Source organism: Diabrotica virgifera, chromosome 3 (assembly GCF_917563875.1).
Source record: "Diabrotica virgifera virgifera chromosome 3, PGI_DIABVI_V3a".
Taxonomy (NCBI): domain Eukaryota; kingdom Metazoa; phylum Arthropoda; class Insecta; order Coleoptera; family Chrysomelidae; genus Diabrotica; species Diabrotica virgifera.
Window position 1 is genome coordinate 99,676,543 of NC_065445.1, and position 19,717 is coordinate 99,696,259.

At 33.6% G+C, this 19,717-nt stretch overlaps 1 protein-coding gene across 6 annotated transcripts in view; it reads right to left on the bottom strand.

The window, feature by feature from the left end:
- The window catches only part of LOC126881213 (prestin-like), a 308,541-nt gene that overhangs the window by 21,061 nt on the left and 267,763 nt on the right, over positions 1-19,717 (bottom strand). For all 6 annotated transcript variants that reach the window (XM_050645322.1, XM_050645324.1, XM_050645321.1 and 3 more), the window contains exons 5-9: positions 18,141-18,319; positions 13,935-14,099; positions 13,270-13,374; positions 5,129-5,262; positions 1,126-1,288 (exon numbers count right to left, since the gene is read on the bottom strand). In XM_050645322.1, coding sequence (XP_050501279.1) covers positions 1,126-1,288; positions 5,129-5,262; positions 13,270-13,374; positions 13,935-14,099; positions 18,141-18,319 — 746 coding nt within the window. The remainder of the gene's footprint in view (positions 1-1,125; positions 1,289-5,128; positions 5,263-13,269; positions 13,375-13,934; positions 14,100-18,140; positions 18,320-19,717) is intronic.

Consider the following 19,717-nt stretch of genomic DNA (forward strand, 5'->3'; position numbering starts at 1 on the left):
ACGCGCGATAGAGGGTTAATTTTAATAGGATTAAAACCTTTGATCCCGGCGCAGTCGCATTACAACTTTGTTCTGATTGGATGTTCAAATGACATGACAAAAATTATCCAATATGGCAAAACAAAAAAGTTTATAATTGTAGTGATTTTTAAATAGTTTTTAAAGCAACAGGTATGTAATACTTTTATTTACATAATTTGATTACCATCAAAATTTCTATCAATATTCACCTAATATATTGTTTTCTTACTCTATGTTTTGTTGTATTTTTTCAATTCTAAATCATTTCAATTCAAAATCAAAATAATTTGATTTACATAATGCAAAAATGTCAAAAGTTTAATCCGTTTAGTTAGTCGATCTTCGCACATAATAACACACTGTCTCCGTGGCGAAGCGTAAAATGCGAGTGAACCCCAATACAACGCCAATACCAGCCGCGCTGGTAAGTTGGTTCAAATCCCAATAGAAACTTTTATTTTTTTATTTTTTTTTATACATTTTATGATTGTAAGTATATTTATTATATAATTTTATTTTCAGAAAATACGTATTTAGTTAAAAAATTTTCCGACAATTAATGTTCAGAAATCATTTGTGGCATTTTTAATGTGTTTGTGTGTGTTTTATTCTTTTATTATTTTAATTTTTGGCACTGTTTTAATAAAAATGTTTGAGAAGTAGTAAGTATAAATTAGTTTTATATTTAAATAAAATATAAATAAAAAGTATATTAATTTCGTTTATAATTATATAATCATATAATAGAAGTATAACTTCTTACGTGCGTACAAAGTACACACACATTCTTTTTTTTTTTTTGTTCTTCTTAATGGAGGTACAGGCTCGTTTTTTTAATATTGTATTTAATAACAGAGTAATTTCCACATATTAATATATTTTTCAAATTGGGCTCTGTACCGCCATTCTTTATTATATTATGAATACGTGTGCCAAATATCTCGAAAAAATATTCAAAATTATAGCCGCAATCTTGGAACGCGTTTTGGCTGCCTGTTGATCGCTACTGTATCACCTTAAAGCAAAACTTTCGCTTGTTGAAAACATTGTTTACTTATTACTAAGGAAGTAAATATTATAATACAAATAACCAATAGTTCTTACCAACGCAAATAATTCTTGATTTGAATCTACCTCATACATTAGTTTTCTAGCAAATATAAGGGCCATTGACATTGTGATGGTGTACGATACCATCGTGATAATAAATGATTCTACGAAAATGTCAGGAATAAGTTCAAAGGCAGGAAGGGCCGGTTGTGGTAATCTGGAATATATTAAAGATATAAATTATTACTAATTAACATTGCACCATTAAATTAGAATAATGTAAAGTTACATCTGTTAAAATTTTCTTGTTTTTATAAAACAACATTATTGAACACAGGCGTATCTACACTATGGTGATGCGAAAAAAGTCAAGTTGATAATTCCGTGTGGCTATAGTGCGGAAAAGTTGCGATTGGTAATTACAAGAAAAACAAAAAAGAACGCTTCAAATCGGACTTTATCTTCCGATCCCGCAACGGGCCTAAAAATAGTAAAAAAAATGAAATTTTACCTTTTTTTTCAAAAATTTTTATTTGTCCTCCATATACATTTGATTTATCGCTATAGTAAAATGTATTTACAGTTTGTATGGTTGTATAAATTTTTGATGATTTTGATAATTTAAAAAATATTTAGTTATCTCATCTTTCTGTTACATTGTGCAGCTCTTCGCTTGTTTAGATATTGTATGACAATATTTAAACAACTCAGAAATCACAACGAGGAGGTGGTTGCACTTCTAGGTACACTCACACCCTTCTCTTTAACCAACAAATGAGTGTGTGTTTTTTACATTATTTACAAATGTACATTTCTGTTTGATCTGTTTGTATCCAGATTTTAAACGCTAACTTTGTATTGTGATTTGGTGGTAAAATCTGGCAGCATGTACCTTGATCTAAGTGCTGCCCTGATGAATCCCATTTCTTGATTGGGACCCACGACCCACATACATTAGACGATGCAACTAACGTGACCAACTTTCCGCACACCTCCGGGTGTCATGGATAGTTTTGTACATTCCAGTCTGGCATGATGTAATGCAGGAACTTATATATTCATTTGAAACTCTGCGAAGAACTGGTGGATAAGATGGTTTTGCAACATTCCAGTCTATTATTTCAGTGTAGTCCTGTTCCTCAAAATTTAAAGTAGGAGGAATGAAATTTCTATTACTTTAGCCCTTGGCATTAGTCTGTCCGGCTTTTAACGCTCTCCTTGGCCCTAGCTCTCTAACGTGTTTCCTTTCTCCCTACTACTTGAAATTTTGAAGCACAGGACTAAACTAAAATAATAGACCGGAATGTTGCAAAACTATCTTCTCCACCACTTCTTGAAAGAGATTCAAATGAAGATATCAAGTTATTGCATTACATCGGGCGACATGCCAGACTGGAATGTACAAAACTATCCCTGCCAAACGCAAGCTGACGAACGGTGCGTAGAGTTGGTCACGGAAGCATCGTCTAATGTCTAATGTATGTGGGTCCCAATCAAGAGATGGATTCATCAGGGCAACACTTAAATCAAGGTCCATGCTGCCAGATTTTACCACCAAATCACAATACAAAGTTGGCGTTTAAAAGCTGGACACAAACAGACCAAAAATAAATGTACACATATATTTAAATAATGCAAAAAACACACACTCATTGGTTGGTTGAAGAGAAAGGTGTGGGTGGAGCTAGAAGTGCAACCACCTCCTCGTTGTGAGTTCTGGGTTGTTGAAATATTGTCATACAATATCTAAACAAGCGAAGAGCTTCACAATGTAACAGAAAAATGAGATAACTAAATGTTTTTTAATTTATCAAAATCATCAAAAATTTCATTTTTTTATAGATTTTGATTGACCTTGCGGGATCGGAAGATATTCGGTAAATGCGTAAAACTATTTTTTTTTATTACCAAACTATACAAACTGTAAATAACTTTTACTATAGCGATAAATAAAACGTACATGGAGGATATATAAAAATTTTTGAAAAAAGGTAAAATTTCATTTTTTTTTTTCATAATCTTTAGGCCCGTTACAGGATCGGAAGATAAAGTCCGATTTGAATAATTATTTTTTTGTCTTTCTTGTAATTACCAATCGCAACTTTTCCGCACTATAGCGATACGGAATTATCAACTTGACTTTTTTCGCACCACCATAATCTACACTGTTCTCAGATTTAAATTTAAAAGATTCATTGTATTAATTGTTATATATCCCATATTTATTGTGCCATAAGAAAGTTGGATATATTAGAATAGTAATGACGGCATGTTTAATAACTTTTGAAGGAAAAGTCAAAAGAGTTTTTAAACAGTACATAGGTTCCTCTCGATCCGAGAAGAGCCCTAGGAGCATCTTGTAAAGAAGATTAATTTATTACTTATTATTATATACTTATTATATATTTTGACACGTCCAATCTGTATATTTACAGTGTAAAGGGATTAAATAAATTTAATTTGATAAAAATAAATAAAATAAATTTTATTTATAAGGTCTGAAGAATGGATACCATATGTTTTAGGAGTCGTCTGATAGTCTCTGAAAAGAGTTTTTAGCCTGGGATCTAATGACTTGCAGCCATGCAAGATACGGTTGATTGTTTCAGGTCCTTTTCTACAGAGTCTGCAGTTTAAGTATAGGGCTTTTCATTCACAGTTATTTGTTTCGAGCTTCTGTCATATGTCGTATAATCCGTGTATATTAATATTGTACACAGATTATACAACATATGACAGAAGCTCGAAACAAATGACAATCGATGAAAAGCCCTATTCACGGAACAGTCCCATTATATGCAGATGTCCCTTGCCTGGACATACCAGTTACAAAGTCTGCTATAAATTAGCTGATTCCTGCTTGTTTTCCGCAATACTTCAATCTAATTAGCACAGAAATCTTACCCTGGCGCATTTCCGTTTTTTTTTTTATTTTTGATGGCATCTCTTCTATTATAGATACTCCAGTATAGATACCCCAAAAGAGTTACTTTTGGTCTTAACACTTAAGTCAGTTAGATTTGGTATAGCTGGTTAGTCATCGAACTATCCATAATCTTTTCATAGATTTCCGACAAGCATCCGACAGTATTAACAGAATGTCATATGTTTTAGACTTTCATTTCCAAAAAAACTTAGTTCAGCTCTTTAAAATATGTAAATGGCTGTACATCCGCACAACGGGTAGATAACAAACTCTCGTAATATTTGAAATAAGCAGTGGTCTCAAACAAGAAGACGCGCTGTTAGCCCTCTTTAATTTAATTCTGGACAAATTAGTAAGGAAAACGTATTACTGGACCACATACATTGGAATCACCGTCATCAATTTAAAGAAAACTTTCCACAAATTAGAAATAGAGGCAAAAAGGACCAATGGAGAGAAAACCAAATACTTGTGCATTAAGACAAAAGAGACGAGGTAGACTAGGGCAAAATAAAACAATAAACCCACATAACTTTAAAAGATTTATAGCAAGTGTAGTCAAAATAGAAAGAGACACCTATTGGTTGAAGAATCGGCCGACCGCGCAAAAGATGGAGTGGCGTCCTTCCATATCAATCCGCCAATGAACAAGCAGAATTGCTTATAAAGACGAAGAAGAACTTGGAAAGAATAGAGATAGAGCGTTTTAAATATCTCGGAGCCACAATCACCGCAGATAGCGATATCACGGAAGAGAAAAAAGGGAGAATTCAGACAGCATACAGATGCATGTATAGCTTCTATATATAGAAATTTTAATTAAGTCAGACGAAAAATATTCAAAGTCATCCTGAGAATAGAGAGAGAAAATTTACGGAATACAAAATACTTAGTAGGATGTGGTAATTTATAAAGTAAAGCCAAATGGTAAGTATAAAAAGTGTAGAACGGAATTAACAACGTGGCAGTTAAACTGATAAGAGGAGTTTGACTAAACTCCACAACAACTCAGTAGATCAACAGTTTGAGAACTCGATGACGGTATGGTGATAGTTACGAAATACTTTGTATGCAATAAGTAATATTATTTTTTTTGCTATTTTTAGGTACCTACCTGCTTTCTAAACTTACCCTGTAGGAATAAAGCCAACTGTTGTTATGTTGTAGTTAGTATCGAACTTCATAAATCGGCTTGATGTTGTTCCAAGTACCACAGCCACTAGTTCGATAGGAAATGGTATCGTTGTCTTTTTTGCTAACCACGGCTAAAATCAGATAAATGTTATACAAGCAATATTTGTATAATTATGTACAATATTAATTTATTGTTATATGTACCTATAAAGTAATGAATATTAACGGTTATTATTTGTCTTGTATTGCTGTGGAAATTATCACGAATGATAGGGAACAGTGCCGGATTTACCACTAGGCCGACTAGGCCGCAAAAGGCAAAAGGGGACCGCAGCGTTTTGTAAAAAAAATTTTTTTTGGTAAAAAATTGAATTTTTATTTTCGAAAGTTTAAATAAAATAACCAATGTTCATATCAAAAATAAATATTAACTCTTGCCAGGGTATACGAGGCTACAGATTGCAGGTGGATTGTGGAAAGTTCTAGATAGGAATGTGATGAATTGATGTAGCCCGCACTGGCATACGGCAGGGGCCCCGTGTGATGAGTCACTTCCTTTCCTATCAAGGCGCCGGGATGACGGATGCGCCCCTCCCTCCATCGTATATGCAACACATACAAATCTCTAAAGGAGTACGTATTGAGTCTGAGAGACAACCTTGATTCCTATGAACAAAGAGGAAAAGAGTTGTCTAAAAATTAAACCTATATTCCTGAAATAAAAAGACGCCCGAAAAGAAAAGCTCTCCCTGGCGAAGACAAAGAAGATGAATCCCCTGAACCCAACTTTAATGGCAAAGAATACTTAAAGATTAATAAATTCAATGTTATAATAATAATTGACATTGACAGGCTTTATTCAGAATTGAATGAAAGGTCCAAAGTTTATTTCAGTCTTAATGAAGAATTTGGAGTTTTAAACAACTTATCGTAAATTTCTAATGAAGAAATCAAGGGAAAAACTTCTATTTTGGCTAAAAAGTATCGACATAGATGGTGACTTTGAAGAAAAGTGTGTACAGATCAAAGGCTTTGTTGAAAGTATATTTTATGGAGAAACAGAACCTCATGATAACAACATTACCAAGCCTCCGAGAAATAAACTTTTAGAGTATCTGAAACTCATTCGTGAAAAACAGTTAACATATTTTCGAATGGTGACATCTAATGCATCTGGAGGAATATCATTAAGCGTATTGAAAAGAATCAAAAACTACTTGTGGAACTCGACTTCTGACGAAAATTCTAGATTGTCTAGTTTGGCTAGTTCTATTTCAAATTCTGAGCTTTTTCAAGATTAGACTTTAACGATTTGATTGAAGATTTTGCAGTCAAAAAAGCTAGAAAAGTGAGTGTTTAGAGATTAGATATGAGATTTATTATGAGTACGGAGTGGTGTGAGTGTCAATGTTAATCACTAATCCAACTCTATCCAAATTAAGAACATTACATTGACGTTTTTCAGTATAAGAGAATAATGTGAGAATTGAACGATCTAGAAGTTTATTCTTTGTATTCTTAATATTTTTATTTTTTAGTGCCCTAGGCCCTAGCCTATTACTATTATAGTTCATATTATTTTGCTTGTTATTTAACTTATAATGTCTTTTCAACTTTTCAACCTTTCGTTGTCACCTGTACTTTTACCCCCGAATGAAACAAATGTTATTTAATTTTAACAATTAACTGCAATACTACTTTATAATATAATAAGTTTAGCAATATTAATAATTTTACAAATAACTGCTGTTTGCTAACTTTTTGAATTATGTATTTTCTGTTAATATAGACATTGTTTTTTTATTATTTAAAAAGACAAAGTCGCATCCACCCGAAGGTTATTAGCGACATTCCTGTAACATTTGTAACAAAATTAAATCAAAAATTATTGGTAAAAATGAATTACAATTTGTATATAATTAAACCTTTTGAGCAATAATTGGATTCCACGCACTAACACTTTATTTTTGGAATGAACTTTTAGATCGCTAGCGACACTCCGACATTCCCTTTCTGATGCATTATTAGTGATAGCGTTACGCGCACTAGTATCTGCTTGTTCATATTTCCTTCAATGCCTATGTGGGATGGTATCCACAGGAAGTGGATTCTTCTGAAACTTTTTTGAGCTTCCATTAGTTCGGCCTTGGTTCTTTTCTCAATGGGGTGTTTATGGTATATATTTTGCATAGCTTTGACTGTGCTAAGAGAGTCGGAAAGGACTGGGCAACAAGGGAGGTTTTTAATATATACATAGTTTGATGGCTTTAAACAAACCAAAGAGCTCTGCAGTATAGATGCTGGAATTTAGAGAAAGATGTAGGAGCATAACAAGGCGATGAAAAATTCCATCAATATGCTTTTGAAGTAGAAACTTGAATCTTAATGTTGGATTAATTGAGATGTGTCACTTTCCCAGTCTGACGCCTCACTGCCAAGATAACGATGAATTTTTTTCTTTATGGACGTGAATTTTCGTTTTATGGATCTTTCCTTTAAATGGGGGTAAACTAGACTGAGCATATGGGACAAAGCTGATTGGTCTGTGGTATATTCTTGAATTGTGGTTATAGGATCTGTTGATCCCATGATATTCATTAGGAGCATGTTAAGTTGATCAAAGTTTAGAGGGAAAGGTATAGGGGGATTTTCTATGAAGTTTTTAGCAGGGTAAAGTAAGAGAGAAAATGAGCATTCAGAAGTGCTTGCTGAACTAATTTTAGCTTTTTTAGATTTTGCTTGGACTTTAGGTGGTGGAAAAATGTTACATTCTTTTGAAGATGGATCTGCTTCAGGTGAAATAATTTCATCAAAGTTACGTTTTGGTTGATTAATTATGTGACTGTCCTTATTTGATGCATCTTCTTTGTTCGGTATCTCCGGGACATTGGAAATAGACATTTGTTCACACTGAGAAGGGTTTGTATCATTGGGTGCTTGCAAAGATATATTTGTTGCGCTGGATACCGATGCTTCATTGTTTTGGTTAGGGTTTAATTGAGCTAGTGGTTCGGAGCACTGTGATGCAATGTGACCTGGCTTCTTGCATCTAAAGCAAACTGAACTGTCTTGAGAGATGAATATTCTATATATCGTGTTGTCAAAAACAAGAGTAAATGACTCTGGTAGTGTTAGACTGTGAGGACTGATATAGATTTGTCTTCGAAAACTAAGGATGTGATTGAACTCAGGCACAGAAGCACTAATTTTGAGGAATGTCATGGGGGAGACAGGAACTATGCCGATTTTTTGTAACTCATTGATTAGCAAGTCGTGCGGTATTGAAGGACATACGCTGGAGAGCACAAGTCGTTCCGCTGGTGTAACTAACCTTCTTGCCCTGACAATTTCACCTTATATTTCTATTTGACCATGATTATTCATAAAATCATCCACTATTTGTTTATTGGATAAATACATACATATGCGATTATTAGATAATCTAGAAGAGAAGATTATATTTTTCGGTTGAATTATATTTCCAAGTGGGAGAAGGTAGTCTTGAAGTTTGGTGTTTTCTAAGGCACTAAAGATAATTGCTTGGGACTTAGGAAATTGCACTCTCGACGCTGCCAAAGAGTATGACTATGATGTGTTTATTTTACTTTGATGGTCTTGTATTGTAGAACTGTTGTGGGATTTCATGTTTAAACACATTTCGATAAACGTTAAGTGAAAAGTAAGTCCGACCCTGTACACCTGCTAAAACAGGTGTATCGGTCTTTACTAAAAGCGGTTATTTTGCTGGTAAAACTGGATTTGTGTATTGACAACAATAACAAATAATTGCAATTTGCTGACTTTAATGCTAATGTTAGGGGATATTATGTAAAGAGTTTGTACACTTACATTTTATTTCAATATATCACTGAGATTCACAATTTATACCTTATATTAAGCTTTGTTAATATTAAAAATATTCGGAGCCCACATTGAATACAACATTATAGTTATCGATGCAGGATCGGTCTCATATAGACATTGTTGTCAGAGCTGTTTTGGGGGTTTAGACAAATTATTTAAGATATTTTAGATTATTTAATTAGTGAATACATGTTTCACCTATTTATGTACCTACCGTAATCAAATAGAACATAAGTAGTATTTCTATTCATTTATGTTATGCTTTGTATGTTGTACTAATTTCAAAAAGTAAAATTAAAATAAACGTTATGTATTAATATGAAATGTGCTTTCTGCTTTAATTACATAATCGTGAAGTTATAGGGTGCCGCTCGAGGTAACTTGGCCTAGGGCCGCAAGTGCCCTAAATCCGGCACTGATAGGGAAGATGTGCATAACAGAGACTTGAGTGATATACCCCATGACGTATAATAATCGTACCCTCAGTAATATAGGGGCACAATTCAAAAAAGTAGATTTTTGGGAAATCGCGTTTAAAGATTCTGGTTTCCAAAATTACAGCTATTTTTTCAAATAACATGCTTTTTATTTAAGTTATAAGGATGCTTCAGAAGTCAAACGGTGTAAGCCACATTCTCCCTAAAAATGAGTTAGGAGACGTAACACAAATAAAATGGTCAAATGTTTCAGTTGTTCATACACATACGTCACTAATTTAGATTTTCTTTGATAGATGGCGGTATATGATCCGCCTTCAAATTAATTTTCTAATATTTTCAGAAGCCAGATTAAGTAAATCATTATGATATAATTAATAAATTAATTTTCTAATATTTTCAGAAGTCAGATTAAGTAAGTTATTATAATAATTGTAAGTAAGTCATTATAAAAATTGAAGGCAAGTGAAGAAAATTATGTTTTTACGTTCGATCTAGAAAAGGCACTTCCTTCTTCAAAATTGAGTGTATCAGTGGCTTATTACAAGCTGAGCATGTATGTTTACAACCTGGGCGTTCATAGTTTTAATACCAATAAGGGTTTTATGTACATGTGAAATGAAACTGAGGGTTCTAGAGGGTCCCAGGAAATAGCAACATGCCTTGTAAAGCACCTTAAGCAAAATGATTCTAAACATAAACACATAATCATGTATTCCGATTGTTGTACAGGGCAGAATCGAAATATAAAATTATCCTTAGCTCTCCACAAACTTGTGCAAGACCCTGATATGAAAGTTGATCATATTGATCACAAATTTCTTGTGTCAGGACACAGCTATCTTCCAAGTGACTGGGTGGATATTGTAAAAAATTCTAAAAACAAAAGTGCGTTTCTGGTCACTGAAATAAAGAGAGAAGAGTTTTTCTCAACAAAAAAATTGGAGGATCGTATTACCAACAGAAAAATTGATATAAATGGTCAAAAAGTGAACTGGTTACAAATAAAATGGTTACGGTTCAGCAAAAATAAACCAAACTTCTTATTTTATAAACAAACATTGCAGGAATGGGTTGAATTCGATGAAATTAATATTTCAAAACCGGCATCAAAGGGAAGGCCTCAAATTTTGTCTAATATAGTTCAAGATTTTTTGTATTCTGAGCGTAGGCCACTGAAGCAAATTAAAAAGAAACACATGTTTGATCTCTTGAAATTTATTCCACCACATTGTCACTCATTCTACAGAAAGTTGCCGACAATAAACCAAACGAGAGCTGCCTCATCAAGGGAAAACGATTCAGAATTTCAGAAACGAATGCTGAAGAATACATCGATTAAACAATATGTACTCAGTTGTTGTTCTATTTCGTGTAGCTGTTTAAGATAAGTCATAAGAATATTTAATTGTTTTTTTATTTTCGGTAGACATTTCACGTAAGTCAATATTTTTGGTGAAAAGTGGTTGTTTTTCAAAAATAATGAAAGTTTTTTAGTTTCCTTGTTTGTATTTATAAATAGAGTACTTATATTATCATAAATAAAGACGGTTTATTTATTTCTAATGACTCCTTATTTTTCTGCAACTATTTTCACAAACATCTTATTATCTCATTTTAAAGATTTACTGACTTACACCGATTGGCTTCTGAGGCATTGAGTGAAATTTGGCAGATTTGTTATTTGATAATTGCTCTATAAATATCAATGAGAAAAGAAAATTAATATAAATAAATTCCATTAATTACATGTAATTGAAAATAATACTTTCAAGTTAGTCCCATCTAGTACAAAAAAAAACATAACAGAAATAAGGACTGTTTAAGTTTGATCCCTTCTATTATAAATGCTCTGTCACTGTTTATGCAAAACAGCGATCTATTATAAATTAGACCTATTTATTTATTATATTTTGCATAATATAACGGCTCAACTAAAAACTATTCTATGTATATAATACAAAATGTTAAAGCACAATCTAACCAGGATTTTCGTCATAGAAACACATGTTACTGATTGCTCCCTTGTAGCAATAAAAACCAGAGGTGGCCGGGGAGAGTGAGAGAGAGGCATAAATATATTTACCGAAGTTCTTGTTCTTGTTCTTGATTTCATGTTCTTTTTCTCCCTCAACGCTAACCGGTAGAGAATTTCATTTTGTGACCATATCATTGAAAATCACAGTTAGCACAAATTTTGAGTTGAGCCCTTTTATTACTGAGGGTGCAACATATACAGACCCAGACAATGGTGTTGGTCAGGGATCCCAGGCCTATATTCACCATTTACTACTAACAAGCTAATTTTTTGTTAGTAGCTTTTTTTTGATGAGATGCCCAACCTTTTTCCTTAAAACAATTTCCGTATGTGGCAGATAACAAAGATAGCAGGGATAGTTCAGTCGGATTAGACAAATAACAGGCCTAACCTTGCATTGCGAGCTGCCCCAAATTTTATTTTTCTAATCTTTAGGGAGGGTTAATAGTAGTGTAAATTTAAAAACTCGACTGAATCCGCCGTTGCGTTAGCCGTCATTTTGATTTTAAACGGGAACCGTTTTTGCTAAATATCTCCTCCATTTTCAACTTCTCGACAAGAAGTATGAGAACTAAAATTGTCGAAAGTATGATTTTCTATAATTTTTTTATTAACAACTTTTTTCGTGCGGTCGATATGTTCAGAGTTATGGGGGAAAATAAAGAGAGTTATTATTTTTCCCCATAACTCTGTTATGTGATTTCCACGTGTGTCCCCCATACACTGTTTGTGTTTTTACTATTCTGTTAACAATTAAAAGCTTCTGATGACGTTGACATTTTGTCATCCTTAATTTCAAAGTCACACTTTGCTTGATATAAAGACCACACTTGATTGTTTACCAATTTTAACTAGTAAGATTGTAATAATAACATAATGATGAAAGTACAATAAAATGTTAAATAATCGATATACAGTCTGAAAAATGAAAGAATAGGGCTTTTCATTCACAGTCATTTGTTTCGAGCTTCTGTCATGTGTCACATAATATTAATATATCTACCTCATACGTTATTGGTGTATCCAATGATACAAACCAAAGACGTATGACGTAGATATATTAATATTATGTGACACATGACAGAAGCTCGAAACAAATGACAATCGATGAAAAGCCCTATACCCATGAACGATCACATCAATCACTTATTTTGTATTTGCTATCTGTTTCTATAACAAACGTTTGTTATTTAAAGAAAAAGACAGCAAATACAAAATAAGTGATTGATGTGATCGTTCATGGGTATAGGGCTTTTCATCGATTATCATTTGTTTCGAGCTTCTGTCATGTGTCACATATTATTAATATATCTACGTCATACGTCTTTGGTTTGTGTCAAGGTATATATTAATAACGTATGACGTAGATATATTAATATTATGTGACACATGACAGAAGCTGGAAACAAATGACTGTGAATGAAATTCTATTCTTTCATTTTTCCGACTGTAGGTAAAGTCAATAAATTTTTAATCTTTATTTAAGTAACAATTTAACATTAATTAGAGTAATTATTATGGAAAAAAGAGGCTGAGAAGGAAATGTCAGAAATGCAGACCAACTGTACATAAAAGCAAGTTAAACAAAATAAAAGTTTTGAGAGTTTCTTCTCTGTTAACTGTCAAAGAAATTTCTGTCTATTTCATTCAGTTTATGCAATTGTTTGCACCGTGTAATCGCATTATTGCATAATGTTATTGCAACTCATTGCACAAGTTCTTGAGCAAGAAATTGTGCAATTACTTGCATCGTGTCAAGTGGCTATAATATCGAAAAAACGACATAACTACCTACTTACTTTAAGTAACTCATTATTAATAATTAAAATAACACAGGCTATTCCGGAAACAATTACAGCACTAGAATTAGCAGATGAAACTGCTAGGACTGCATCGTATATAGTCTAAAATAAAATAATAGCATATTATTCAACGAGTATGGAATGATGGCTATTACTCACGATGATGAAGTTTGCGACACGAGCCGTAGGCGAGTGTCGTAATTCATTAGAGTGGGTAATAGCCATTACATGCGAGTAGAATACTATACTTTTTCTACGACCTTTTTTATATTAATTGGTAAAAAAATAGTTATTAACTAGTCGAGATTAAAATTATAATTTACCAAAATAAATTCTGTTTACCAATAGTATATGGCTGAATAATTGGTTGCTTACTATTATCAAATGCTGTCTTAATTATGTATTGTAAAAACACAACAAGAAATGGTCAAAATTCAAGCTATATTCATTTCCAAAAAATTATAAGTATAAATTTGTACCTACTATCATTGTAATAAATAGGAAATGGTTATTATCGGTGGACGTATTTTATAAAGTTATGATGTACATTTATATTTAACTATAAATAATAAGTTATATTATATTTAATGAGCATGTTATTAAACGGTCGTAGAAAAAATATAGTTTTTAAGGTTTTATATAAATAATAAATAAAAACTTACCAGCGGAAAAGCAAAGTTTCCTCTTCGTTTGGCCACATTGAGACCAAGGAGATCCTTAAGTTGAGATCCAACTACATGAAATGCTGAAGCGCAAGTAAATCCATTTACTAACGTTTCAGACAACAACTGGGAAACCATACCAAGTCTTAAGAGATACATCACTAGCTGTAGAAAACAAATATATTTACTGTAAATGTAGATACTGTATTTTTATATTGTTAAATAAAATAAAAACAAACATAAACATAGTTGCCATCCAGAATTTTAGAAAAAAAACCTTAAACTTAAGCTTACTACAAACTCATTTGTATTTGAGTGGTGTGGCTAAGTCTCCGGTACAGGTAGAAAGTAATCTATTGTTAATCTATTGTATTTTTATTTATTATACCTGCTATTCAGTATATTTACCTCTTGAAATTTAACGATACTACTCAAATACAAATGACTTTGTAATAGGATTAAGATACGGTTTTCTCAAATAAATTAAGAGCAAGTATACATAGTAAATGAAAGAATCTAGAATTTATCCTTATCAAAAAGCATACACAAGAAGATATACCGAAAGAACAATTTAGAGTAAAGCTCGCGGCATATTATCATGCACGAATCGTTTCCAGCACGTAGCGTCTAGTTTCTGAAAAATATTGATTTTGATGGTTTTAAATATAAAAAATTCACACTGTCTGGGACGTATCGTGTCAGACACCTCTTTGTAAAATCAGGTTTTTCGGAGACTACGCTACGTGCTGGAAACGATTCGTGCATGATAATATGCCGCCACCTTGAACGAGGCTGTTCATATAAAACATTTGATATTTTGGGATCATCATCATCATTCAATCTTCGTTTGTCCACTGCTGGACATAGATTTCTCTCACAATGTTCCATCTATTTCGATCTTGTGCCTCTTCAAGCTGAGTGAAAGTCAAATTTCTTCCAACCAGTTCGGGTTCATAAATTTTTTTGGTACGAGAGAGTCTTTGTTCTCAATACAAATCTTACTCCAGTAATACATAGACGTCAATTGCGACGTATACGCATTCAGGATTAAATTATCTATAATAATAATCTCCACTCTGAAAGAATGTTTATCGAAGCTTTGCACGAAACTGAAAAAGGTATTCTACTAAAAACGGGTACCACTGGCTGAACAATATCAGGTATGCAGATGACACCATAATATTTGCGGACAACCTAGAAAACCTACAAGACCTTATGAACAAAATCATGTATTATAGTTAACAATAGATCAAGATAAACGTAAAGAAAACAAAGCTTATGATCATTAGCAAGAAAAAGATATCAGATCAACTTTTTGTCTACCAAACCTTGTAACGTTTCAATCAACCAATTGAACGCTACACCAAGCTCCGCTTGGTATTTGTTCCTCGTACTATATATTTCTACAAGCGACCCTACTATCGTCAAATTAATTTGTTCAATTCTTCTAAGGTACTTAGGCCGATACAAATTTGTACTTGCTCTTTTTCCATTACCACGTAAATGAGCAACAATATCGGCATAAATTATTGTGTTTGTGTTTAGGCCCTTAGACAACTCCGTTTTTTACTGATTTCTTTTGCACGGCAGATACCTACTTTCTTCCTTGAAATAAAGCTTAAAAACTTTTTTAATTTTATTTCTTTTTCTTTGGTATATAATACATATATTACTTTATTTCTTGTACATATTTAGTTATAATATTTTATTGGTAGAATTCTTTCTGTTTCTATTTATTTTTTATAATGCCACGCTGTGATCAGAGATTTTGTTGAGACCGTTTTTCTTTGGATACTCAGCTTTATTTCTGATCGGGCTTTTCTTTTGGGAGAAAACTGATCTTTTATGAATTTTTCTAGCCCCTACCTCGGGAAGAAAGCTATAGTCAAATACTACCTGGGAAAGAAAACTGTAGCCCACACTACCTTGGAGAGCAGAACTGGCTCGCAACCGCCCACAGTATCCTGATACATCAGAAGAATGAGTTATACAAGATAGCCCTAGACTTCCCATAACTATCAGCAGCAACAAGTTCTACAGAGATTGGGGACCTCCCTTGAGAACTCTGTAACAGGAAGATTTAAAGCTGAGTACTTTTTTTATCTTAATAATTTTTATACCGGTAACCAGCAGGGTCTCTATTACAGTATAAGAGATTTAGTTTTGTTGCCTGTACCTAATAATGTAATGATTTTTGTTATTTTTGTTATTTCAATAAATATAGTGTATTAGCATGATTTGGTAGACTTTTTATTTTCTGTACCTTTCTGGGATGGGTGTGAAGGAAGTATGAACAGGGAACCAACCCAGGGCTGAGAAGTCGGGCAGAGCACCATTCTGATGGTGGACGTTTTTCTTTTGAATATCCTAAGGGATGTCCGAAGAATTCCTCCCCTCGTTTCTCCCAGCAGTGTGGTGTTGTTTAATGCCCTGGTCTTGCTATGATCAGGACGTTACAACCTCTGTAGAAAAAGTGACGCATTACAAGTATCTCGGCACCATAATAAATCAAGAATGAACCAACAACCAAGAGATAAGAGCACGCATCGGAAAAGCTAGATCCACCTTCAACCGGATGGGGACCTTCTTCAAAAGCCACAACCTCATTATTGGCATAAAAACAGGAATGTCTAAAGTAAGAAGGACTTCCCTGTTCTTTTTTATGGTGTTGAATCGTGGACCTTAAAAGAAGATACGTGCAGAAAATTGGATGCCCTTGAGATGAGACTAGATCGGAGAATACTTAAAATCCCGTAGACTGGCTGATGTCATAAATGAGAAGGACAGAAGAAAAACCGAGAGGTAGTGATCACAATCAAATCTTGAAGATTATAATACTTCGGACATTATGCGAAACGAATCCAGATATGCCTATAGTGACACGCTTCATTTATTATTTTTTTAATTGGTAATTTTAAATATTAACTTTCTTTTCTAAACGAAAATAATATGGGTCATTTAAAATTCACATGTGTTTCGCTCCTAAAATACAAAACCAGATTGTATAAAATTAATGTTTTTTTCTGGGAAACAAATTCCCCATTAAATAGTTACCTTATCAGACCTTATGTCAATAAATCACTTTTTAAATGCATTCTAAGACGCTTCTTAAAGGGTCAGCCTCTTTATGTCAATAAATTAGTCTTTAACTTAAAACCACAGACATGTGTTTTCAGTTCAGTCGATCCACAACAACGAGTCGATACACAACCCCAGCAGGTATCGGTCGGTCATACAACCCTCGCTGAGCTCAAACAATAACATTCCCTCTTACGAGTTAATATCTTACGAGATTATATTATAAGCACGCCTTTTTAACCAAAAATAAATAAATATTACTGTTCGTTGTTTTTACACTTATTTTAATTTAAGTTAATTGTCTCCGTTAACCACCAACGGAACATTGGTGACCCCGCGAATAAGTAAGACGACGCGATTTTTTTTTAAATAGTGTTAATAATATACTCTTGTTCAGGATATCAGTGCTTCAGGAGTCGATCGGATTTCAGTTAAAATCCCACCGTTCTGGCCCAACGATCCCGAAATTTGGTTCCTGTAAGTGGAAAACCAATTTACACTGGCAAACATAACTAAACTAATGACGCAACAAAATTCAACTACATAGTTGCTAATCTCGAAACAGCTTACAAATCAGAAGTTAGGGACATCATTGTGTCACCACCAGCTACAGAGAGGTATGTAAAATTAAAAACAGAACTTATAAAGAGACTTAGTGCATCACAGCAACAAAAAATTAAGAGATTACTTGAGCATGAAGAACTGGGAGATCGAAGACCTTCCCAATTCTTACGACACTTACAGTCTTTAGCAGGCACAACAGTACCAGACAATATAATAAGATCTCTGTGGTTAGGTAGACTGCCATCTTCTACACAGGCTATCTATAAGCCATCTTGCAAGGAAAAATATTTGGAAAGCGCAGGGCACAGTGCTTCGCAAGGCAGAGAGCCAACAGATGGACAAGAAGATCTTAGAGTGGCGGCCAAGGGCAGACAAACGAAGTCGTGGAAGACCAACTACCAGATGGACCGACGATATTAAGAGAATAGCGACAAACTGGATTGCAACTGCGCAGGACAGAGAAGAGTGGAGACATCTTGAGGAGGCCTATGTCCGACAATGGACAAATTTGGCTGTGTGATGATGAATGGATGTATAAAATGATAGAAAATGCTTTATAAGTACCTGTATAACAGCCACTGTGAAGGTAACCGTAATGGCTACTTGTACATTTGTATACTGAGGTAAACTGGAATCATAATTTTCAGGTGCCACTGAATGCCGCGTTCCATTTTGCATTATTTCTATTGTCGTATACTGACTAACTACTTTTCCTGTCATGAGACATACTACTGCAAATGTACCTGTATTTAAAAATAATAGTAAGATAATCGATTTCAAATGTTTTTCAAATATAAGTAATAATACTTATATTTTTAATTTTAAACTGAATTCAGAAAATAAATATAGAAACTTAAAAATTTTAGACATAATTCACCAAACAATTTACATAATATCGTGTGTATTTGTACAAGAACTTATGTTGCGAGGCTCGAGTGGGAAGTTACAGATGAAACCTTACAAGGAAGGAAACTACTTAACCTAATGACAGGTCTCAAAGAAATTATTCGTGCAACTCTATAAACCTCTACTCTTCGTTAATAAACGTTACGTAAATTAACACAAAATCTCACATCATCATCATCATCATCATCATCATAATCATTGGCACTACATCCGTTTGTGAGCAAAAAGCTGTAGAATCCAAAGCATTATTTAGAACAATCGCCCATTCCGTCCTATCTCTAGCAATTCTTCTCCATCCTTGGATGGATTTTAAGTCGTCTTCCCAATTATCAAGGTACCTAAGTATCGGTCTACTTACACGCCCAATCTATTTGAGGCATGCTACCTTAATGAATTTCACAACTTTAGCTTCCCGAATCTTTTATTTACATAACCCAAAGTTGTACAGTACACGCCACAAACCCTGCTCTTTAACCCCCGCATATTCTCCTTAGAATCTCTCGCTCGAATCACTTAAGCAAGTCTTGGTGATTCTGTGTGACTAATCACTTTTGCTCCCAGTGTTAAAGTTGGTCTTCTTAGTGTTCTATAGACGGTCGATTTATTTTTTCTTGGAAATTTTGACGTCATCTGTTTTCCCAGGTCATAGTAACATTTGTTGCTAACTCTATATCGTCAATTATTAGTCTAGGTGTCGGGTTATCAGACTTGGAGACGCACATTCTTCTCCTAAAGGTGCCGTGAATTTTTGCGTAGGCGTATACCGTACATTATCTTGTCAGGTGATATGTTAGATAGTCAAGATTAAATTATTCTATCTCTAGCAGCACTGCGAAGTATTTCATAAGTGTGGATTCCTGTCCGTTGGCGAATATTACGCAGCCATGACATCTTTTTACGTCCTACTCTAAATTCATAATCAAGATGCAGTAGAAATAAACAAACCAAGACACGTTAAATGTATGTGCATTGTTAATCCCAAATTACGATTTTCAAAGTTTATACATTGTAAATTATGATTCGGGAGTGCTCCATGTATGATTTAACGTGCCCTGGTTTGTTTATTTCTACTGCATCTTGATTGTGAATTTAGAGTAGACCTCTCTTACTCTATATCTTTCCTTCAAGTACTGATTACTGAAAAGCGTATCGTTATCCTCGTAATATGTATATGTGTCTTATGTATTAAAACATACTGTTTTACACTTTTTAAACTTACATAAAGTCTTCTTACT